This window comes from Channa argus, chromosome 8, assembly GCF_033026475.1.
Source record: "Channa argus isolate prfri chromosome 8, Channa argus male v1.0, whole genome shotgun sequence".
Lineage (NCBI taxonomy): Eukaryota > Metazoa > Chordata > Actinopteri > Anabantiformes > Channidae > Channa > Channa argus.
Genome location: NC_090204.1, coordinates 7,672,205 through 7,694,513, shown reverse-complemented (window position 1 = coordinate 7,694,513; position 22,309 = coordinate 7,672,205). Strand labels below are relative to the sequence as shown.

Here is a 22,309-nt window from a genome sequence, read left to right as displayed (position 1 = left end):
TTTTGTGAGGGAAGTGGAAGAGAGAGTGAGTGAGCAGGGGGGTGGGGGTGGGGATGGTCAGCAAAGGGGGGTGAGGGAGAGAGAGAAAGAAAAAGAGAGGGAGAGAGAGAGAGAGAGACAGCTCTTGTTCCTGTAGGTTTGTTGGGCATTGTTGAGGCTGTTTACGGTTCACTTCTTATCCTTTGTTAATTGGGCTTTCTCTCCCCCAATGAAAAAAAAGAAGAATTCATGTAACACCCAGCCTGCCACCCATGCTCCCCGTGACTCTCCCCACCAGACCATCAACAAGGGAGGGATAACTGACAAGTATATAACGAAGGGATAGTCCTGCAAACATCATTAAACTCTTAAATACATTCAAATCTCTGCATAACTTGTTATATGGGATGAAACTATTGGTGGTGCTAGTTACTTCTATCATAATGAATTTGGAAAACTTAATTTTGAGCTGCAATGTTTTTCACTTTTATGTTTGTCGTCAAAATATCAATCTTAAAAGTGTAAAACTGCTACTAAAACCGTGCATTAACCTTCCCAACTTTTCCCCCTTATACTAATTTGATGCCCCTGTGGTAATGGTGATTCAGAGGAACCCAAATCGAGCAGCGTCAGACCATTAGATACAGGATGTATAAACACACTTGCTGGCCTCTTTGTAGATCCTCTGCTTCCGCCGATGTGTTTGGAGTTATCTCAAATAATTAGAGAGAAAGAGACTGGCAGAGAGAGAAAGAGATAGGAAGGCACCTGTCTTTGAAAGAGAGATGGGTGGAGGTGGGATGGGGGGTTGTTGGCATGAAGCTGGTGCACTCTGCTTCACAGCACCTCTGGCCTCTTTCTGTCGTCCCCTCTCTCCCACCGAGTGATGTAAATAATAATAGTGCCAGTGCCTGAAAGAACACAGGTGTCAACCATTGTGCTGCTCTGAATGGACCTAGGGGAAAGAGGTCAGGGGACAGAGGGCCACCTCAGCCACTGCTCACACCCACACTTTGGATTCACACTGACGCTTCCTCCTACGCCCCCAACCCCACCCCATTTCTCCAGCTCACTCTGTGCTTCTGTTGGCATAGCTTAGTGTTTTGAGAAAACTTATGAGATTTTGCACAGCAGGATATTAGGAAGTTTACCGTTGTTTTTTTAAATTAATTACGTCACACAGTTACAAATATCAGAGGCTGATTTCAAAGACACTCTGATTTTATATATGATTTGTACCAGTGACAATTCAAAAAAGAGCAAGGACTATGGGCATCATAATAGTATGTTCAAATGCTTGTTTTCCTGTCACAGTTCATCCATATTCACTCAGTTATGCTGCCATTCCACTACCTGTGGTATTAATTCCCACCACCCCGTCGCATCCCCACCTGCTCATTTGTTCCCTATAGATGTCTGCTTCCACTTTTCCTGTGCCAGATTGTCCATTCTGCCATTTAGTTGTATCGTGCCTGATCTCTGGATTTTTCTTTTGTTTGTTCCCATTTTGTCTTGTTTGCCTTGAGCTCTTGCTTTCCCAATCTCCCTATCTGCTGACTTTTCACCCCAACCCTTAGCTGCTTTGCATTTACTATAAATGTGAACATTTATGTGCTAACTGTGAGTTGTCCGTACCATGACATATTCCACATCATTATATATGGTGTAATGCTGCAATTCAAGTACTGCAACATTAAAATAATTCACATTTCTTTATACCACATAATGCATTCATTTCAATATCTGCATAAGAAATTTGTAGAAAATTACCTCCCACCAAGCCTTCTCTACGTTGTTTGACTGTTTTCTTTGTACTGTTCACCTCTGGCAATTTGTTTTTTGAAAATGGAAACTGACTGGCCTCATGTGGCTGTTTAATCCTTTAGTAATTTGGACTGTGACTTTTTGATCATTTAAATATTTTCTACCTTAATCACTTTATACAGTAGTTTGCCATCATTAAGCAGCCCCTCCAGGAATATTGCAATATCGCCATCACAAAAATTAATTAACCTAATCCCCCATGAATTTGGTGCAACCTTGCATCATAAAAATATCACAACATGCATCACAGGTTGTTTTTTTGAAAAAGCTGTTGCGAAATTGGGCATTTCAGACTGCCATATTTCAAAAAAGGGTCAGTAAAATCTTGGAAGAACTGGTTATGGTTAGAATATTGATTTGCTTGTATGTTTTGGTCAAACATTTCTGTAGAAAGTTGGACGCTGAATTAATTATGTGTGAAAACAATGTAGTTGTTGTTTTATATTTTGTGTTTACTTTCTTTTCGACTTTTTCAGACAAATCAATCCAAACAGACATCCTATTAAAAGGGTGGACTAGAACAGCCTTTCTCTTCTCATGGACAGGAGGGTTCTGTGTTGCCATTTTTTCATAAAAGCTGGCCACACTCTCTCTAGCCAGTGAATGATAAATGCCACACACACACAGATACACACACATGCAAGCTAGTGAACATGCTTGACATGTGTCTTCACCAAGGCCATTCTCTATGTATTGCTCAGTGTAACTGATGAACAAAGCTGGACAGAGATTGGTGGAGCAGTGTCCTTTGTGCTCAAAGAAGCAGGGCAAGGAAGATCCATAAATTGGCATCCATGATGGCTGAGGTGCACAGTACTAGTTCCACGGATAAGTGACTATTTATGACCTGAGATTTACATTTCTGGTGCGTCAGCAAACTTAGTGGGCAAAATAAAACTGAGGACATACTGTATTAAGCTATGCAGAAAATTTTTATAGACTTATTTTACATGTCATTTCATCTTAGCACTACAGCACACAGGCAGATTATCTTTTTTTCAACCTGGAGATTAAACAGGTTTTATCACGGTTATTAAAGAAGAATTCAACCTCTATTAAAAACCTCTGTCAGTCCAAATAGCCGAACGGTCTGCCACCTTTCAAGTTTTATGTGTAGTGAGTAAGGCCGTCCACCTCAGCCTCGGTCTTGGACTTGTTTGTAGTCACACTGTAAATGTTTGATCATGATATAGAGCTCCATCTTATCTGTGGGGAAAACACTGCGTTGCTGAAGTAATATGATATTTATCATGTATGTGGTGTGAAGTTTTCAACATATATACTACATTTTCTGCGAGCGCTAGTCCATGTTGTGGGTGGATATTCATCAGCCAATAAGAGCTAAGCTTGGTGGAGATGGAGATGCTAGAGAAGGGTGAGAGGATTTATTATCTAGAATTAGGAACACTAATCTGTTGCAGGTGTTTCTGGTGGTCTCTTAGGCCATCCCGGCTCCCCTCTCCAGGAGGCCCCACCATGTTTGTGTGTGTGTGTGAGAGAGAGGGACAGAAATGCCAGGAGTGAGAGCAATGAGAGTTTTTTTTTACTTTCCATAGCATCTGCAGGGAGATTATACCATCTCTACAATCCTCTCAAATCATCAAATGTCGAGATAAGGACAAAGAGTACATGTAGCCCAATGACTTCTACCTATTAGTCATTAGTCATCTATCACAAATTGATAAACCATAACAAAATGGCAAATTGCAAGAGAACTGTGTAGCTCCCATGTTAAAATCTTTTTTTTTTTTTTGTCCTTTCGGCTTATCCCGTGAGTTCAGGGTCGCCACAGCAGGTCACTGTCTGCACGTTGATTTGGCAGTTTTTATGCCGGATGCCCTTCCTGACGCAACCCTCCCCAATTTATACTGGGCTTGGACCAGCACTGCACAGCTGGGGATGGGAAGGGGCTGTTAGGGGTTCAGCGTCTTGCCCAGAGACACTTCGACATATATCTGGGACTAGGGATCGAGCCACTGGGCCTATGGTCTGTGGATGACTGCCTTTACCAACTGAGCTACAGCCGCCCCCCCATGTTACAATCTTTACATTTCAGATTTGTGGATATAAATTGTTATTTGCATGCAGCCAAGAGAAAATGCTTTTTGTTTCTCGGTTTTTCAAACTACAATGTAAGTTTTAGGAAGACTTTGTTTTCTTCCCTTTTTGGCACTAACAACTCACTCAGGTTATACAGTAGAAAACCACTTAACAGGAAGGATACAGCCTATAGGCTGTATTACAATAAAGAAAAGATCCACCAGTATGGATTGAGCCAACAGCTTCACGAGAAGCCTGTGGTGCTTTTGGGGATGATGAACAAAGACACAAAGGAACCCACTGAGAAAGTCCTGCTCAGTAGGAAGTCTGCTACGCCTACTGTGGTCGGCTTTGCAAAGACGAAAGTAAATGAAACAGAAAAGAATGAATATGGGGAGGAATCCAGGGGTGAAGAACAGTGAAGGTGGGAAGAAGGAGGGTGCTGATTCATATGTGATGGAGATTTAAGAAACGCATATGAGTTGATGTGAATAAACAGAACCTGAGTGATTTTGTGTTTTCAAGCAGATTTTAGCATTTTAGGACTTTTTCAAACTATCAGATACACAATGCTCTGCACTTTTCTTTTTTTCTGAACTAGAAAAATAAACTGGTTCCTGTGGAAAGAGGATAGGATAATCTAACTGTACAGCTTTGGTACTAGTGCCCTCAAGTGGACATTTAAAGTAGTTTCGAGTCAGTAGCGAGTCAAATAAATGAAATTGTTGTCAATAATTGTTATTAAATGTATATTTTAGCCCTCAATAAAACAGACAGATTAAAATAGAATAAAATGGACTTCATACACAGTCTGACAACACTCCCTGGTTGAGTTCTGTGTTTCATGTCATTTGTGTCACCTCTCCACTATCCACTATCGATAAAGATTTTAGCAATAATTCAGCAATTTCCTTTTCAGGCAGCATCCCACTGTGTACAACCCCATGCACTGTCCTCTTAGTAGTAAAAAGGTGAGATTTTTCTGAACTTCCACATGCAGGGCACTAGTAGGTGAACTGCACAGGCTGTATTTGACTAAACTTCTTTTTAAATCTCTCTGAGGTAAAATAAATAAAAACATACAATTTCTGTGGACTTTTATACAGTAAGTGGTCTTCTCTTAAAAGCAAGATGAGGGAAGAAGAATCAGCATCAGTTTTCCAACTGTTAGAAAGTTAAGGTGAAGATAAAAAGTGTAGGTGAACAATATTATGAAGGTGTAATGGCTTCTGGTCTGTTAGCGGATATGTGTTTTTGTTTCGCCGTGCAGGTAGTGGGTGGGCCGTCATTCGGAGCAACCATCAAAGATCTGCTACTATTATCACACTGCTATTATCACATTATTCCCTTTCCATTTGCTTTGTCCCACACAACTACTACACCAAATCATGCAGCCACTCACACATTTACTGATCTTATTGATTTACACACCTCATGACTTGTTTCTGTAAATATTTCCTTCTTTTTTGTTTTTTTCAATAAAGTTTGCTAGGTGTCTCTTCAAACTTTTATTAGTCAAGGTAAGAGCCATGACAAAGGATTTAAGTAGAATATACACATGTATATTGTACAAACAGTAGAATATACAGATGTCATCACAATTCAGTCTAATCGCATTTCAATACAATATGTTAAAGCTTTGACCCAATTATGTCTATTTATTAAAGAGGGTTCATACACCTTTTAAAACATCGAATTTAAACACTTTTCAAGCATTTTCAAGGTCAGTTTTCAAGCTTTTCCAGTACTTTACAGCTGTGGTAAATTAGATATTTAAACAAATTGATAAATAATGAAAATGATTATAACTTTTAAAATCATATTTAAAAAATGCATTATGCTATAAACTATATATATATATATATATATATATATATATATATATATGTAAAAGCTGTAGGTCTATTCTGCAGAAGGCTTCACCTGGATTTGGTCCTATTTTTATTCTTGTTTTGTATTTTTTGTTTTTTTCAAGCCAGCGCTAATTAAAGCAACAACCTCCCGACATGTTGCCGCAGTCATGTCCGAGTCAGTGAGTTGGGGGCGGGGTGGGGTCACACATAAACAGACTAAGGTGTAACATTTTTTAATTTAGATTAGTTTATTTCTCCAGCTATTAAGCAAACTAACTACTCAGTCACACTGCTATTTATTGTGAAAGACATACAGTCACTGTTTCAAGCATTTTCAAGCACTTATTCCAAATTTAAGCACATTTCAGGCTTTGAAAACACAACATTAAAATTCAAGCATTTTCAAGGATTTTAAGCACCTGTACGAACCCTGAATGAATTGATAAATGTGTAATAATACTACAGATTTTTCAGGGAATATACTTGAAGGAGTTCTGGATTACATAGTTTGTGATGCTAGGGAACCAGTCTTTAATTAGATTAACAATGTAAGTGAACCAAGGGTAGAACAGCTCCGGCTGCCTTGTAGCTCCTGTACTAATAATGTTCAAGGCTGCTTCCGTGGCAGGGTAAGCTGGTGCATCAATAATTCCCCTAGAATAAAAAAATATACTTAACCACTGTGGATAGCAATCTACACAAATACTGTTAATGATGTCAAAACATTTATGCACTTTTTGCAGTCAGTAGACTCGACTGACCTGACTTTCTCCATAGCTGAGTCGGTATCAATGAGCCCCAGTGTACATATAGAGATAGACACATTGCTCTTCTTCATAGATAGCTCATGCTGAAGGGTCCCAAAGAAACCATTCAAGGCAAATTTTGTTGAGGTATAAGGTGCCGCAAAGGGAGTGGAAATTTTACCTGTGAAACAATTTAGACTCTGTTGTGGCTTTTTTGGGCTGCACATGAAATATTTATGTTCAGAAACATTATCTTAACTAGTGTGTACATACATACAAGGGACTTGAAATTACTCTTTAGGATTAAACTCATGTAAGGTCAGTACTGTGATTAAAGTCTGTGGTGCATTCTAGGCCATGAAATAGCTAATAAAACCTTAGTAAAACTGATCAAATACTTTTATTATTTGGGAAAATACAATATAAAAAATATAAACCCTATTTCCAGAAACAGTTTGCTATGTAAAATATCAATAAAATGATTTGCAAACAATTTGAAACCTGCCTTTAATTTTAAGTAGTAGAAAATGGAATTTGAGATATTTTTTCTCATTTTTAATTGAGAACATATATCTCAATATGCCAGCAACATGCCTCAAAATTAGTGACAGAGTCATATTTACCACTATGTTGCATCTCATTTTCTGTTAATAACATAAGTATTTGTGAAGTGAGCACATCTATTACTTCAGTTTTGGTGCAATTTTTCCATATTCTTGATTTGTTTAAGATGTTTGCTGCTCAGAAATATTTGTCATATTTTTTTACTCATCACTGGACTGCAGGCAGTTGTGTTTATCACTTGATTCTTTTACTACTGACTCTATTATACTATTGTAGTATCTACAGAATGTGTTTTGGTATTTTGTTGCTGACATAAACAGGCCTTCCCAGAAAAAGATTTCATCTGGAAGGCAGCATCTGTTACTCCAAAACCTGTGTTATAGATGTGCAAGTGATCCGTACTGTGTGTATTAATGGACCCCCACATCATCACAAATGCCGGTTTGAACTGTGTGCTCATGTGCATTTGAATACTATGACAAACCAACCTAACAGCGATGAAACAACCACCAGTGACCCTTTGCTTTGCTCAAGGGCATTCAAAGCTCTCCAAGCCATCTGAACATAGCTGAAAAAGTTGACCTTTGAAAAGCACATAGATATACAGGCATCAGTGCATTGACCTTCTTATCCATGCTGATAGACAATCAAAGCGTTACAATACCTTCATTAGCCACCTGGTGTGTTCTACATCTCCCTCCCACATGCTGTAGGGTGTAGGGCCAATGTGGTTGAGAACCAGATAATCTAGTCCCCCAAATTTTTCTAGAGCAAAATCTACCACTTTGTCAGGGTCTGACTCATTGGCCATGTCTGCTGATATGTAAAGAGCTTTCTGGGCTCCAAAACTCAGGCACTTCTCTGCCACCTACAGTATAAACAAAGATAAGACGCAATGGATTAAATAATCTGATGCAGAATAGAACACCTGTGACTTTATCCTGCTCCTTCAAAAGGAAAAACTGGAAAACCTTTTTAAACGTTTATTAATCTTAAACTGCGTTCTAAACTACAAGATTTCTATGACTACTACCTAATCAAAACAGAACTCCTCAACCAGTGACAGAACAGAGAAAAGAATGTCTGATGCATACATTTTGTAGTAATTTTTTAGACATAATATGAAGTTCACTGACCTGCTGCAACACTTTCTCTCTCCTTGCTGTAATAACTATCTGAGCTCCAAAACGGGCATAATGATAAGCCATTTGCTCACCAATGCCTGTACTGGCCCCAGTCACCAACACCCTGGCACCTCTGAGAGATTCTGTAACAAATCTGTAGTTTTAATTTGTCACATAAACAGATACAAAGGCATATATAAATGTAATGGTATAAACACATATACCACAATATTTTTAAAATTGAATGTTATCCCACTGGATTTATGAGCCACATTTTTAGCAAGAATTATTCAGCATGTGGGCCTATACCATAAAAAAGATAAAAGAATCAAAGTCCTCAATAGGTTAATTCAGATGAAAGGGCATTTAGACGCCCAAGCTCAACCTCTGATCCTTGGCAGAGCTGGTACACATAGCCACAATACACTATGTTTATTTATTAACTAAAAGTAGCACATTTCTGTGTCTGTGAAATGCTTAGATCATTGGTCTCTATTTTGTACTTTAACTCTCTGCTCACGGTCATTTTCCATAAGATAACAATTCTTTCTGTTATCTTACATGTCAGCACATTAAGTCATATCTGTCATAGTGCAATTTAGCCTACATTTATTAACCTGTTGTATGTGTAGTTGTAATGATGGATGCAAATATTAACAGCTCTGCGTATAATACTATTGACCAATTAAGTCAAACCATATCATTTTAATACTTGTGGAAATTCAACACTGTGACTGAAAAACATGGAGAAATACTAGGCACTTTCTCTGGTGGGACTCAGTCACGAGAAGAATGCATGTCAGATTACAACTAATTACTTGCCCAGTTTGTGTTTCCTTTCCTAAATTTCTTCAGGGGACCATGGAATTTGCATTACACAAATATATTGTAAAGTGCCAAGAGAAAAATACATATACATTTACGTTTCACAAATGCATTATTACACAATCTTGGCAATAGTTTAGTGCAATACAGATCTTGGATAGTTTGTAAAAGTACATGATTTTAGTTTTCATAAAGTTGGAAACTGGACTGAGTTGGTAATTTGTGGTCTGAAAGGCTTAGCATTAAATCTATTTTAATAAAGTACGACAATTCCACATTGTCTGTACGTCAGTCACATAAAGCACAATTACTTTGATCGAAAAGTTTCTCTTACCTGCATCAAACGTGGGTGCAGTCCATTTGTTAGATAGATAGGCAACAAATAAACTGACTAATAGGATTTTTGAGAAAGCTCTCATTTTGTAAACTTATCGCTAAGCTCTTAAGGCGAGGTGTTTTGGCCCACTCCTCTACAGTTTCGATTTCGAGAAACGCATTTGAGAGAGAACTGGTAAATCAAGTTTTTTGTTTCAACAAATCCTATTCGTGTAACGTAAACCCTACCCCTACACTTGTAACACTGCCCCTCATCCTATTTCTGTAGTTATTACTGTGTAGTCCAAGAGAAACTTCCGGTTTACGATCGATAAGTTAGAAAGCGCTCCGATAGAAAGGCATTATGATTGAAATCAAGTTAAAAATACCTTTTATATTTCAAACGTGAAAATTTCAATAAAGACATAGAAGCCTAATCAATTCGACGACTTACGAGTCAATTAAAATAGGATTGAATTTATTTTGAAAAAGGTGCACTTCAAAACTAGTCCGGTCCGTGCCGGGGGTGTGATTTCTGTTCAATTATCAGAAAGGTTGATTTAATAATTTGTACTTATCAAAGAGAACGAGAAAGATAGAGAGAGATCTGCCCAATAATGAACTTGCTGGATTGCTGTTGTTCCCTGGACTGACTTTTGATGTACGGTGTGTGCTTGTGGAAAAACAATGTCCCTTTAAATAAAATCCCATCTAAAAATTTAATGATTTAAAATGACTCTAATGCCTAACTTTTAGTTTGTAGTTCTGGTATGAGATTGATACAGGCATACCTATAAAATATATAACTATAAACATATATTAAACGACTTCACGTTGCTGCTAATTGATAACAGCTTTCCACAACACCGTATCGTTAAATATTTATTTTACTCAAAATTCATTCCATTCAATTAAATTACATTATTCGTTTAATTTACCTATATCAGGTCAGGTCCATGTATAAAACTCCTTCCAGGTGTCAGCACACGGCTTGGGTTGTGTTAAAAAAATCTGCGGATGTAAAAAAAAAATCTCACAGGCTTTTGACGAAACTTTATTGACACGACAACTTCCGTGTGCAGGGTCGTCCTTCAGTGCAGCTAACTATATAACTACAGCCTTCATTCCTGCCGTTTCTTTGTGTGCCCTAGTTAAAATACTCGTGCATAAAGGGAAATACACGGTTGTGGAGCATGGCGGCAAGAATTCTGCCTGTAGTAAAGTTAGTATTTATAATTGTACTCATACCTTAATTGTGTTTAAAGTTATTGCTGTTGTAGCTAAGGGCTAGCTCTTTACTGTGGTAGCTAACAGACGCTAAGTTACGGCTGTCTTCTATAGCCACTTTGGCATATTATTAGCATATATTATTTATACTGCTTATAACTATTGTATTTGGACGGGGATTTTTCTTCGGTATCTTTGATTAGGCTAACGTTTTATGGGTTGTTAGCGTTAAATCTACCACTTTACTCACCGATACACGGAGACAAAGATTTGTCCACCCTAAAGACCAAACAACTAAACACAAGAAGAGCAACGTAATGTATCCAGTGCAGTGCAGTGCAGAGTGCTCAGGGCTCGACATTGGCGAAACCAAACAGCCTCTACACAAGAGGATGGCTCAGCACAGGAGAATCAACACTGAAGGGCCAGAATCAGCAGTGTACCTACACCTGAAGGTCGTTTGAAGATGACAATCTACACATTTTGGACAGGGAAGACAGATGGTATTAGCGAGGAGTATGTGAACCCATTTATGTTCACGTGGAGGAGGAGGAGGCCTCAGAGATAACCCGTCTCCCATTTTTCATACTGCCTTTTCATCCATCCATAGGAAAATTAAGACCACTTTTACACACCCACCAAGAGGGCGCACCTTAGGGGGTTAGGGTCGTAATCGTTACATCTTGGTGGTGTTAACTTTACATCTCCACCCTGTTCTTACCTTAACGAGCCTGTTCAGTCCAGGGTGAAACAAAGGCCTACTCTGGAGGATATAACTGGGTTGCTTAGCCACTTTATTCAGCCTGAAGAGGCTGCTTGCATAAGTAGCAAAATGTTTTTAAACAAGAAGAAAAAAGTCCAGCTGACATGATTCTATCTTCGAATAACATTCGGATATCTTAACGAACATACTACAAGTTTACTGTTACTCTTTAGCATAATGGGGCACGTTTAAGGGGTGTACTAATATAGTACTAGTATTAGTATCAGTACTAATAGTACTGATACTAATAAATTTTACAGCTGGGTATTTATGGCTAATAACCAGTCTCCCTTTCGTTTTAATTTCCAGACTGGCCACCAAGTTGACCATTGCAGGAGGAGCTCTCTACATTGCCTGTGACTCTGGATTGTTTGGAAGCAGTGAACAGGGCACAGAAGCTCTTGAAAAGGCCAAGGTTGCAATACCCCCTGCTATAGAGGAATGGACAAAGTACTTTGGCCTGGAGGTACAAGTCCATCTACTGTTACTGCTTAAACACAAAGATATTAAAGGCCCTGGATCACAGCCATATGGTATCTAAATAAAACCCAAAGAATGACAATATGTCAGACAGTCTTGAATCCTTACTCCCTACAGTAGAAAGATGTGTCAGTGCCATGTACCTTCATTAGCCACCTTCTGTCTCCATAATCCCTTAATAAACACTTCAACTTTTTCCAAAACAATGTAAATGACTAGTAAACTAACTATAAACAGCCAGGTTATTACTTCCCATTTAAGAAGGTTTCACTTCAACTGTATGTTTATTTCTAATGTTATGCTGGTATTGTTTTAGATGACATTATATTGAAACAAAACTACATTACTTTAGTAGCTTCATAAGACATCATGCATCAAAGCTGTATCGAACACCTTTTATTGCCCATTTTTACCAGGTCTCTAAAAACACCTGCACAGTTGTTGGTGTCATGATGATTCATGAACCAGAGTCAACTAGTGCCGGAAAATTAGCTAATACGTATCTTTTTCAATTTTTTAATTAACTTTGTGGTCGCAGGGCCGCCCAGAGTTTTTAGCTGATAACTTCTAAACTGGCCACTGTGTATGAAGAACACCTTTTACAAAAAGTATGCAGCTTTGTCCTCTAGATCTTTATTGCTGTGTCATGTATTATCTGAAATTACCACAGTAGAGATATTAGGGTACTCAAGTTTCAGTATGTTTTTTTTTTCCTACAAAGCATCCCACCTAGTGTATAATGTTATAACTGCGATCTCTCCGTCCTTACCAGTAGTAGTAATATAAAGGGCTATAACATTGAATGATGTTGAGCAACATTTTCAGTTTATAGGGATCCGCCAAAATTATGTCTTTCATACATTATTCAGATTCTTTTTTTTTAAACTGATTCATGGTGTTTCAGATTTACTGTGAATATAATTACACACCTAGAAAGCATTGTACTGTGGTGTTTCAAACTAATAATCTACCTCTCTTCAGGCTCAGCTTCCAACCATACCTAAGATTGAATTCTCCCCAGTTCAGACCTGGAATTCTGGTAAGAACTGAATAAGAGGCTTAATCCCCCCAACACACACTTCTTTTTTTGTTAGCATTTAACTGGGGCAGTAATTTAATTTAAGCATCACTAATAAGAAATTATTAAAATATAAGATTGGTAGTACTCTGTTATTTAAGACCTTGTATATATTTTGTATGTATGTCTAAGAGCTAAACCATTGATGTGTGTGTGTTATTGCAGGAGTACGGTGGACAATTTCAGCTCTTTCAGAGGCTCCAACAAAAGCAACTGAATACACAAATCAGGGCTTTCAGTACATGAAAGAACTCACCAAGTAAACAGGAACTTGCTGGGCAGGCTAATATTTATCGACCTATTTGACTTTTGCACTTGTGAAATGAAATGACTTCTTCAAAAGCCATAGCACTTCACAAGAAAGGAGTAACATGAAACAAAATTGCTACCTTAAAATCTGCAGTATTGTTGGTTTCTGAAGGATAGTGCACATTGGTTGTGATACATACAAGAATTTGCTCCCCCCTTGCTCTCCACTTATTATAATAATGTTATGAAAAGAATATCAGTTGTATATATGCAATTACACATTTTGACTAAATAATACATCAAGCTTAAAACATGTGCAGTCTTGTTTTATTGAGTCAGAATATTTACTGCTTGTTGATCAGGGGCTGTGTTCAAAGACCAAACAAATGTGCAAAAGTCTTTATTAATCATGACATTAATAACACAAATTGCCGGTTGATGTCGCTACAACTTCAAGAGTAGGTCATAAAGAACTCACAAAGAGCACGCACAGTCATCTATAACGGTTTATGTGGGTAAACTAATGTTCCACACTATCACTTACCCAACGTCAAAATGAAAATCTCGAGGCACTCTGTCCAACTGATCCATACAGAGTTTTAACAAATTAAAATAACAGCAACATTACATCAACTGATGGGCTATTTTTACTAACCTATAAACTCAAATGACTTGGAAAAAGTCTGAGAAGATCAAGGATACATCATGTTTGCAAGACTACGAGACAGTTATTTAATGTTTCTGGTTTGTTAGTTGGTTATACCGGTTAAATATTCCATTTATAACTTAAGCATATTAATAACCCTTTCACTAAAAGCTGGTGGTGTTTAATAGTCATATAAATGAGAGTAATCACAACAGGCAACATTACATGGCATTTTACACAAGTTGTACAGATTAAATACTGTCATCTGAAGGTATTGCAACTATGTGTTTTTGTTTTTTTTTCTCCGTATTTTTCTCATGCGTGTGATATAAAGCATTATTTCTGCCACCTTTGCGCTTAAGGCAAAAGCATTTTGGGTAAATCATATAGCATACCATAAGCTAAACATGTAAACTTTAAACAATTAAAGTGCTCCCCACCATATTAACAGTGAGATTACAATAATGTGTGTTACATTAAAGAACATTTATATGCTGTATTAAGAGCAAAACATTAGCACTAATATGATCTGATGGTTGCAAAACTTTCCTCAAGCTGTCAGTGTTGCCACTTCAGAAAAAAAAAACAGCCATAACACATGATAATTTGTTAAGAGCATGTACAATATTGCAAAATGATAAGCCAGAAGGCACTTGATGATTAGTCTGGGATCAAATTCAAAAGAGGAATTTAGCATCTTAATTGCCAGTACAAAGGATGTGATGGTCCTTGTGCTGTTAGATAGGCTTGCGCAGAAACCACTGTCCAATGTTAAAAGAAATATCCAACATGACAATGTGGCCAATTCATTCAAACATCGATTTTTCAATACCTAAAATGGTTCAAAGGAACAGAAGTATATGTCCACATATATTTAAAAAAAGGGGCTTAATATCTGTCAAATAAATACAGGAAACATCTTTATCTGCTTATTCAATTCTCTGTGGTAGGCTTCTATGCAGAAGAAAATGTGTATCCAAAGCTTAATATGTATTTAGTTAATGCACAGAAATGTTTTAAAAGGCTGCTTGGAGCAATTCTTCTATTCACTCTGATTTATTTAGCATAATCACATTAATGACAGTTCAGTGAGTGTCTCAGGAACAACAATGCTAATGCAATCTCAACTGCACTTTGCAGCTGATGGGCAGTGCACCCTTGGACTGTCCCAACATAAAAGTATAAAGTAGAGCAGCAACATTAAAGCAAGTTGACTCCCTCTTCACAAAACAGCCAAGCATAACAGTGCTACAGTTCTGCTGTGCATACAAAAAGGATTGCACTTTCTTCTGAATACTAAAGCATATCAGCAACGGGTCATAATGAGTGGAACAGAAGCAGACGAAAGGAGGCTGAAGAGTGAGATAAAAGTGTCCTCAATCTCTAGGTAGTTTTGACCAGGTCATAAACATGGATATGAAAGTCATCATCATATTTAATATAGTAGACAGAGGGCTTGGTTGGGACCTGGTATATCACCAGGCCTGTTCTCTTCACACCCTTGTCAGTAACATATTCCACTTGTTTCCCCACCAGACTTTCTGTCTCTTCTCCTGGCTTCCTGTCTGCAGGCAACAGGTGCTTGTTTTCTAAGGAAAAATCACAACATTTACATTACAATTAAATAAGATGTAAGGTCTAAATTAGTTTGAGCTATAATTGTGTGTAAATCTTCAAACACAACCTACTTAAAGTATTTCAAAGGGGATATAAATAATTGTTATCTGATTTAGATTCTAAGCCAAAAACGCGTGAACATATCGCAAACAAATGTTCTGTATTATTTCTTGAACAGTCTGTGTGGTTATTTGTATAAGCCTGAATATTTTGCTTAATCTTGACATTCTGATATTTACCTAAAACTTCTGAATGTCTGGATTTTATTTCATTATGACTGACAATACCGATGTGTGCCAAATGAATGAATTTGAATACACTTAGACTCTGCAACCTGAACATGTTCAATCAAATCCATTACATGTGTGAGCTCCATAAACAATCTCAAGTAAAACCACTCTGCTCTTATTATTTACCTTTAACAGAAACAGTTTCATGACCATCAGTGTCTAGTCCTCCAAAGAAGACATTGCCTTATTTAACGCCAAATACTGCGTACGTAAAGTGTACTTTCCCAGGGCTGCAAGAAGGCCATAAAAAGAAAAAAATGCAACATGGAGGAATCAAGGTTTCGGCAGCATAAGACTGAAAATTATTTTACCCAGGCCATCAAATACTGACAGAGTCAAACCTCATTGATACACACAAGGTAGTCTTCCACGTCCACATGTGATGCACAGGGGAGAGTTTCGCTCAAAAACATGGAGGTAAATACTTATGATGTTGCTGTTCTGTTGAGTCTGTGTCACGAAGGGTGTCAACAACACTACAATAAGTTATGAGGCATGTCTCTTATATAAGTTATATGTTGTAGCTTTAGGTCAAAAACCATAATTCTGCCCTTTTGCTCCTGAGAGTCAAACCCACAATGAGAATTTATTAAAAACCCAGAACTCCCTGACTACTGTGAACTCACATGGTAACCATGGCAAAAACCATTAATCTATATTTGTAAAGGGTAGTTTATGTCACGGAGTAGTTGCATTTCATCTTATTTCTAAAGCCTCAGGACAAGATTATGAAAAAAATTATAATTTTAAGAAGTATCAATCCATCTTTGTCGTACACAAATTACTAGTACCTGCTTCAGGCAGAATCCTGAGGTCTCCATCAGCGTAGTCATCCCACAGCTGGTACATATAAAGAACGGGGTCCTTTTCATAAGTTATATAATACCAGTTGGTCATGATTGGAGCTCTGGAGAGGACCATGCCTCTCCACTCATTCTTCTCTCCATCTTCTTTTTCAAAAAGATGCTCCACAGCTTTGCCCACAAGCTCCTCTGCCCCTGGGGGTATCTTGATTTTGTTGTTTACTGATGGGGCACAGGTGCAAAGGATGAAAGTAAGAGCACTGACAGTGAACAATGCAAAATTATATCACCTTTATTATTGGACAAATGTTTGCCCTAGTTTGTTTGCCCTCACCAACTTTTTCTGACAGGACTTGGAGGTTGGACACTCTCTCATCCTTAAATAGCTCAATGCCGTAGACACAGTCAAAACCATCGTACTTCACCATGAAGAGAGAAGGATTTACACCAAGTCTGTCCAGCACCGTTCCCTTCCACTTGCTTTGGTTCCCTTTCTCGCGCCAGTTATGTTGAATACGGACACCCAGAATGCTGTTGGGGTCTGGGGTTACTGTGTCACTCAGTTCCCCGCTGCTCCGCTTTCTGGGAAAACAAGATGAATATGCAGTTCTGTGTGTTAAAAAATAAAGACTGCACCTATTGAAAAGCTTTCACAATATTTAATATAGGGAGCTTATTGCAGCTTACTAATGATACTGTAACCTGTACATACCGTTGCATTTTATGTGCAACCGCTGCTTATACTGAATATTGTTGTATTTTATTACTGACTCATTATTTGTATTATTTGAGCCTGACTTGCGTATACAATTTCATTCCCTTTTATGTTTAACATGTTTTGGAATAACAATAAGCCTCTTTATGCTTATATATGATGACATATACGTAGCATAGCATCCAGATTTTTCTGGAAAGTTACTGTGGTTTAAATTGGGACCAGGTAACATAAACTACATTTGTTATTGCTTCTTGTTGGACGTTATCAAAATATATTTTTGTGTTGTGGCTTCTCCTGGATTGACCACTTTTTCCTGTAGCTGTTATAGTGTAAAATTCCCTCTAAACCCACCAACAATGGCATTTATAAGAGCTTTGGTTCTACCTACCTGCCCCTCTTCTTGGACATGCCTCCAGAAATTCAAAGGCTATTGACTAAAAGAAAGACAGGGCAATGTTCAGTTGTTATGTGCAAGAGTGACACCTGTCAAACAACAACATCATCAGACAGCCTCTCCTTTAGCTGAGAGAGACGTTTAAACAGGCTGCAGTCTGCTCAAGAACGACCGACAACTCCAATAACCAGTAGATTAGCATGATGGATCATTTCCTGCTTATTTACTTTAGAGGTCAGTGTTTGTAATAAACAGTTTACGAACAGCGCAGCTGTTCATATCACTCAATAACATAACATAAGAAATAACATAACAGCCAGATTGAAATAAAAATGGCCCACACAACATCGGCACAATAACCAACATAAGCAATGTTACTGTTTCTGACAAACTGCATTATGCATTTTGTAGCTGGTTAACTAATTGAAACATTAAGCATTAATGTTAGCAACACAGCTAACGTCCCATGTAAATATGATAAACTACGCAACAAGTCCAGCTTTAGCCCACCTGTCCTGGACTAAATCCAACACACCTCCCCCTCTCGTTGTAGGTTATCAGTATCACCCGTCTGTCCTAGCTCTGCCTCACTGCAGATGTTACCGTAGGTGTGTGTGGAGGCGGCTAGCTAACTCAACCAGCGACCTGGTTGTCCACCAAGGCAGCTGACAACCACTAAAACAACACCTGCCTATTAACAGCCTCGCTCACCCTTCAATTAACATTTCCATTACCTTTATGCAGATGTCATATCGGTATTGTTCAGTTCATATGGCACGGATATGTTGCCACACACCAACTATGCAAATCTCGCGAAACCTGTGGAAAATGGGAGATGGGAGCAAATGACTCCAGTTCCCAGCAAGCCTTTGGACGCCATCACCGCAGAGGAAAACATGGGCAAGCGAAATGGATAGTGGGAGTTGGTGTTTTAAATATTAACGACGTGCACTTTTACTAAAGCAGGTATTAGCTCTTATAGGTGTCATGTATTAGTTTAAGCACGTGTTTTCGGAAATAACGTAATTACGGCGTTAGACATGAGCGACGTGACAGGCTGCACAGCATAACCGACTACACAAGGTAGATTTAAGGTGGGTCACAACTCATGCGTTCACAGTGGCGCACGATGTGCCTTAAAGGGACACACAACATTAGAAAAGTGTAAAGCATAAGGCAGTCACATGTCACCATGTGTTTCATTGCTACATAGCTAATAAGAATACCAGTATAATATCTCTATTTGTGCAGTAGCCTGATGTCTGCTCGCAACATTTAGTTGCAACCATTTGGCCTATGATAATATTTAATAGTTTATCATAAGTTTTAGAAAACAGACTAACATAGAAGGAAAATGCGCGCAGATTTGTACAGCTGCTGCAGAACGAACAGAATTTATTTGTTGTAAACCAAATAAAGTGTAATCAAATGTCTTGCTTAATTTGAATGTTACGATACACAAAGTATTTGTATTCATAGGCAAGTGAACTTTACCCTCATTTCCATAAAGTTCCATCAACTTTCTCACTTTTTGCTTTGTTTATGGTCATAGTCACATATATAGGGTTTTCTTGACCATAAAATTATCCAAGTTTATTTGGGCAGTAAACGAGGATGTAAGCTGAACACCAAATGTTTCTTACATTTTCTCATCTGATATCTTAATAAAATACACTTTAACAGACCTCCTGATACATCACCATTATTTTAATGCCCTCATTTTGTCCTCATTTTAGGTAACTAATTACATTAGACTTTTAAGTTGCACAACATCCTACCAGTTACAAACTGTAAGTGTGCATCCAACTTGACACACTCACACTCACACCCAATTGATCAACTTTTATTATTTATTAAATTAAACTTATTAGAGTAACAACCCATTAACTTAGAAGAAGGAGGCTACCGGCCAACAAAATAAGCTAACATGAACAAGACTTTTAACCATGAAAAAAACTTTTTTCTGAAAATTCTAACACAATTTATTACACAATTTATGCTTGTTTTCATTAAGGTGATGTAGCGCAAAGAAATGTATCTGTCATTTGTGTCACCTGTTCCAAGTGTACAATGCAAGAAAACAATGTAAGAAAAAAGAAAAAAAACTGCCCCCCAAAATAAAATCACCATCTAATTGACATCTGCACTGCTTTGTTTAGTAATAAATAATCACCACATTTGCAAATTTTTATATTCTTGTTTCAGAAGAATGTTCCTTAATCAGCCATTATGCCTTTCAATATAATTTGCCTAATTGTACTTTAACACTCTTGTAATCCAACTCCTAAAATATGATATGCGCGTGTAGACATCAGGGGTTCTGGGGTCTCCACAACGCCGGCCAGAGAAGGAGACAATGCCTGCTGCAGCTCCATTACACACCAACGGACCGCCCGAGTCCCCCTTGAATAGAGGTGACATAATTCACTTACACTAGGTGTAATAATTAACATAAAACAATTTATTTTTCAGTGGTCATTGTGCAGGGTTGAGGTCCAGTGTACTTCCTCACCGAGCAAAAACCTTGTAATTCTCTCGTCCCGACTCCACAAACCATAGAACTGGTGATGGGAACATTTTCCCATCTCCTGCGACATGTCTGCTGTGATAGGGTGGTTACATTGACCTCCTGAAGAATGCTTGCTAAGGTTTTGTTGTCCCCTATGTCCCCCCAGCCAACTGTGATGCACTCACTCACTGCACTCAGTGGGCTTCTTTTTAGAGAGACCAGCTGCACTGCTTCATTCAGTTGGGCGCTGCTGTTCAGCTGAGACAGGGAGAGTAGCAGTAGAAACTGTGTTAGACTTTAAGTGATCTTAGGCTTTATATTGTTTGAATTATTCTGATAGCTCTTCTCACCTTTAGGAGCATGATATCGTTTGCATGTCCATCATACTTGGGGTGTGGAATTGACCTGATAGCAGTAAATTCCTGTTTTGTAGGCTCATTACTTGACAGGGAATCAGCTCCAAGTACAACTTTATATGGCCTAAAAATCAATGGTGACTGGACATTAGATGTGGTAAGACTGCTAATGGTCTCTCTTGACAGAAATCATTTCCACGTTGGTCTCAGTGTGTGAAGACATACTGACATTTTTGAAATATAATACAAGATTTCAGTTTCTTTCTTTCAAATAATGGTTATTAATTTCAGTTATTTATTATTTTGACCAGCAACTTGCAGAGACTTGAAATATATACTGTAATTTAGCACAGTGGACCCTTAATTATTTTCATTTTTGTGAGAGAGTGCAACCCTGAATGTACCAATGAAAATAGCGTAGGTCGAGCGTAACAAAGAAAAAAATATCTCAGGCATAAAAACCGAAAGGAAAAAGTCCAAACAAGATAATTTGCATAATGACATGACATAAAGGAAAGATTCCAGAGGAAGCAGTCTTTATGATTTGGACAATTATCTCTCTCGGGAGAGGTTTTCACCAGCTTTACAATAATTTCAAATCCCATGTTATCTGCTATAGTTTTGAAGTAGTTATATATGTTATTTGCTGCCGACAAGACAAACAGTGTTGAGCTCTTACATAGATATCTCACAATGTGCTGCTGTGAGCACAAAGTCCTCTCTCACCAGTGATCCCCCACAGATATGCTGGCCTTGGAATTGCAATGAGGCCATGTAGGGGCGCGAGTGAGGGGCAACATCTCTGCCTCCAACAATATGAGATCCCTTAACACCTGAAATACAAAATAAACAAAATAACTTAGCTTGGTAGTAAATGTAGCTTTTGGCATCTTTACCATGTGTAAAAACAAAACCTTACAAACGATAATGAGGGTTTACCTTGGTGTTTTTATCATAAAGACAGTGTAGCTCACCTTTTAGGACAAAGAAGAGCAGAAGTACAAAGCTGCTTGCCATGGTGCCTGTTGACATGAGCACTTACAACTCTTGGTTTTATAATTTCTGAAGACTTTTGAGGTTTTTATTGCATCACTGGATTTGCTAACATGGTGTTGGCTTGCTGTTAGGTAGCTCAAGGGGTTACAAAAGACTTGGTTTTAGACTTTCAAAGCAGAGTTTCGTAATTGATTCCAGAGGACACTGACATTAAAGCCTTAACCGTTTTAACAGCATTCTAAAATGCCCAGGAAAATTCAGGTTTACATTAAGCTCTGTGTCCCCCAAATCATTCCGTTCATAGGGTTGTATTTTAAGTCAAGCTCTTGTTTAGTTGAAGTAAACATTTTAGGTAAATTAAAATTTAAAAATACATTTCTATCAGACTTCATCATTGTTCTGTTAAAAACAGTTCTTAAAAAACAATGTGGTTTTGTGTGATGCAACATACCACAGGCTGCATCTGAGTTTCTTAGCTGTATATGACTGAAAGAATAGTATTTTAATCCACTTGTACTGTATCAAACCTTTGCTTAATTTACTTAGCCACCCTTAAACTTTATAATTCCATTTGTTAAAGTAAAAGAAATCTCCCAGTAAAGAACATTAGGATAGGAAAAACAAACACTGCTATTACTAATACTAGGATTTGTTTTTTGCATGTTTGCTAAACTCAGTAGGCCACTTATTATATCCCTAACACAATCTATCTAAAGTCAATTAAATTTGGCAATGATATGTGTAATAAATATAATTGCAAATTCTTTGCAGTATTATTGTTTGTTTTTAAATTTCAGTACAATATAGGGAAAAGGGGGTTAGAGCTGGTAAGTTAGTCGACCCACCTGCTCTATCTAGGCAACTGTACACATCTTATCACACATAATAGCTACTCGCAGGAAACCGAATCCAC

The 22,309-nt window shown here is 37.9% G+C and overlaps 4 protein-coding genes across 8 annotated transcripts; 1 reads left to right on the top strand and 3 right to left on the bottom strand.

Moving 5' to 3' along the window:
• Positions 1–5,338: 5,338 nt before the first annotated feature.
• Positions 5,339–10,307, bottom strand: hsd11b1la (hydroxysteroid (11-beta) dehydrogenase 1-like a). 3 transcript variants are annotated; one of them, XM_067512326.1, is made up of 6 exons: positions 10,209–10,307; positions 8,143–8,273; positions 7,671–7,874; positions 7,495–7,588; positions 6,458–6,623; positions 5,339–6,350 (listed from the first exon to the last, which is right to left on the bottom strand). In XM_067512326.1, the coding sequence occupies exons 2-6, from the start codon at positions 8,212–8,214 to the stop codon at positions 6,167–6,169; spliced, it is 720 nt and encodes a 239-aa protein (XP_067368427.1). In that variant the 5' UTR covers positions 8,215–8,273; positions 10,209–10,307; the 3' UTR covers positions 5,339–6,166. The 3 variants fall into 3 exon arrangements, with proteins under 3 accessions (XP_067368427.1, XP_067368425.1, XP_067368428.1); XM_067512324.1 differs by lacking the exon at positions 10,209–10,307 and adding an exon at positions 9,290–9,548; XM_067512327.1 differs by lacking the exon at positions 10,209–10,307 and adding an exon at positions 9,290–9,543 and having other exon boundaries at positions 8,143–8,284.
• An 18-nt stretch (positions 10,308–10,325) lies between these two features.
• On the top strand, positions 10,326–13,382 carry micos13 (mitochondrial contact site and cristae organizing system subunit 13). The gene is made up of 4 exons (XM_067512333.1): positions 10,326–10,492; positions 11,570–11,726; positions 12,722–12,779; positions 12,984–13,382. Exons 1-4 carry the CDS (start codon positions 10,464–10,466, stop codon positions 13,079–13,081), a joined length of 342 nt encoding a protein of 113 aa, XP_067368434.1. The 5' UTR covers positions 10,326–10,463; the 3' UTR covers positions 13,082–13,382.
• A 69-nt stretch (positions 13,383–13,451) lies between these two features.
• LOC137131281 (spindlin-1-like) lies at positions 13,452–19,216 on the bottom strand. Of its 3 annotated transcripts, none has more exons than XM_067512330.1 (5): positions 18,270–19,216; positions 17,530–17,575; positions 16,758–17,005; positions 16,412–16,645; positions 13,452–15,302 (listed from the first exon to the last, which is right to left on the bottom strand). In XM_067512330.1, exons 2-5 carry the CDS (start codon positions 17,547–17,549, stop codon positions 15,097–15,099), a joined length of 708 nt encoding a protein of 235 aa, XP_067368431.1. In that variant the 5' UTR covers positions 17,550–17,575; positions 18,270–19,216; the 3' UTR covers positions 13,452–15,096. The 3 variants fall into 3 exon arrangements, with proteins under 3 accessions (XP_067368431.1, XP_067368432.1, XP_067368433.1); XM_067512331.1 differs by lacking the exon at positions 18,270–19,216 and adding an exon at positions 18,046–18,243; XM_067512332.1 differs by lacking the exon at positions 18,270–19,216 and adding an exon at positions 18,071–18,243.
• A 155-nt stretch (positions 19,217–19,371) lies between these two features.
• LOC137131280 (serine protease 57-like) lies at positions 19,372–21,432 on the bottom strand. Its single transcript, XM_067512329.1, has 5 exons — positions 21,375–21,432; positions 21,080–21,233; positions 20,395–20,524; positions 20,048–20,302; positions 19,372–19,938 (listed from the first exon to the last, which is right to left on the bottom strand). The coding sequence occupies exons 1-5, from the start codon at positions 21,430–21,432 to the stop codon at positions 19,786–19,788; spliced, it is 750 nt and encodes a 249-aa protein (XP_067368430.1). The 3' UTR covers positions 19,372–19,785.
• Between the last annotated feature and the right edge of the window lie 877 nt (positions 21,433–22,309).

What these genes read in the sequence shown, in the direction of transcription:
- LOC137131281 (XM_067512330.1), bottom strand. Translation starts at nt 17,549, where the DNA reads ATGTCCAAGAAGAGGGGCAG. An exon ending in AGTCCTGTCAGAAAAAGTTG is followed by an intron (nt 16,646 to 16,757) that starts GTGAGGGCAAAC and finishes GTGCCCCATCAG; the next exon opens with TAAACAACAAAATCAAGATA. An exon ending in CAGGATTCTGCCTGAAGCAG is followed by an intron (nt 15,303 to 16,411) that starts GTACTAGTAATT and finishes ATTTTTCCTTAG; the next exon opens with AAAACAAGCACCTGTTGCCT.
- micos13 (XM_067512333.1), top strand. Translation starts at nt 10,464, where the DNA reads ATGGCGGCAAGAATTCTGCCTGTAGTAAA. An exon ending in AGAATTCTGCCTGTAGTAAA is followed by an intron (nt 10,493 to 11,569) that starts GTTAGTATTTAT and finishes TTTAATTTCCAG; the next exon opens with ACTGGCCACCAAGTTGACCA. An exon ending in CAAAGTACTTTGGCCTGGAG is followed by an intron (nt 11,727 to 12,721) that starts GTACAAGTCCAT and finishes ACCTCTCTTCAG; the next exon opens with GCTCAGCTTCCAACCATACC.
- LOC137131280 (XM_067512329.1), bottom strand. Translation starts at nt 21,432, where the DNA reads ATGTCAACAGGCACCATGGCAAGCAGCTTTGTACTTCTGCTCTTCTTT. An exon ending in ACGATATCATGCTCCTAAAG is followed by an intron (nt 20,303 to 20,394) that starts GTGAGAAGAGCT and finishes TCCCTGTCTCAG; the next exon opens with CTGAACAGCAGCGCCCAACT. An exon ending in AATTACAAGGTTTTTGCTCG is followed by an intron (nt 19,939 to 20,047) that starts GTGAGGAAGTAC and finishes CCTCTATTCAAG; the next exon opens with GGGGACTCGGGCGGTCCGTT.
- hsd11b1la (XM_067512324.1), bottom strand. Translation starts at nt 9,374, where the DNA reads ATGAGAGCTTTCTCAAAAATCCTATTAGTCAGTTTATTTGTTGCCTAT. An exon ending in GAGAGAAAGTGTTGCAGCAG is followed by an intron (nt 7,875 to 8,142) that starts GTCAGTGAACTT and finishes TTTATACTGTAG; the next exon opens with GTGGCAGAGAAGTGCCTGAG. An exon ending in GGTTGTTTCATCGCTGTTAG is followed by an intron (nt 6,624 to 7,494) that starts GTTGGTTTGTCA and finishes ATTGTTTCACAG; the next exon opens with GTAAAATTTCCACTCCCTTT.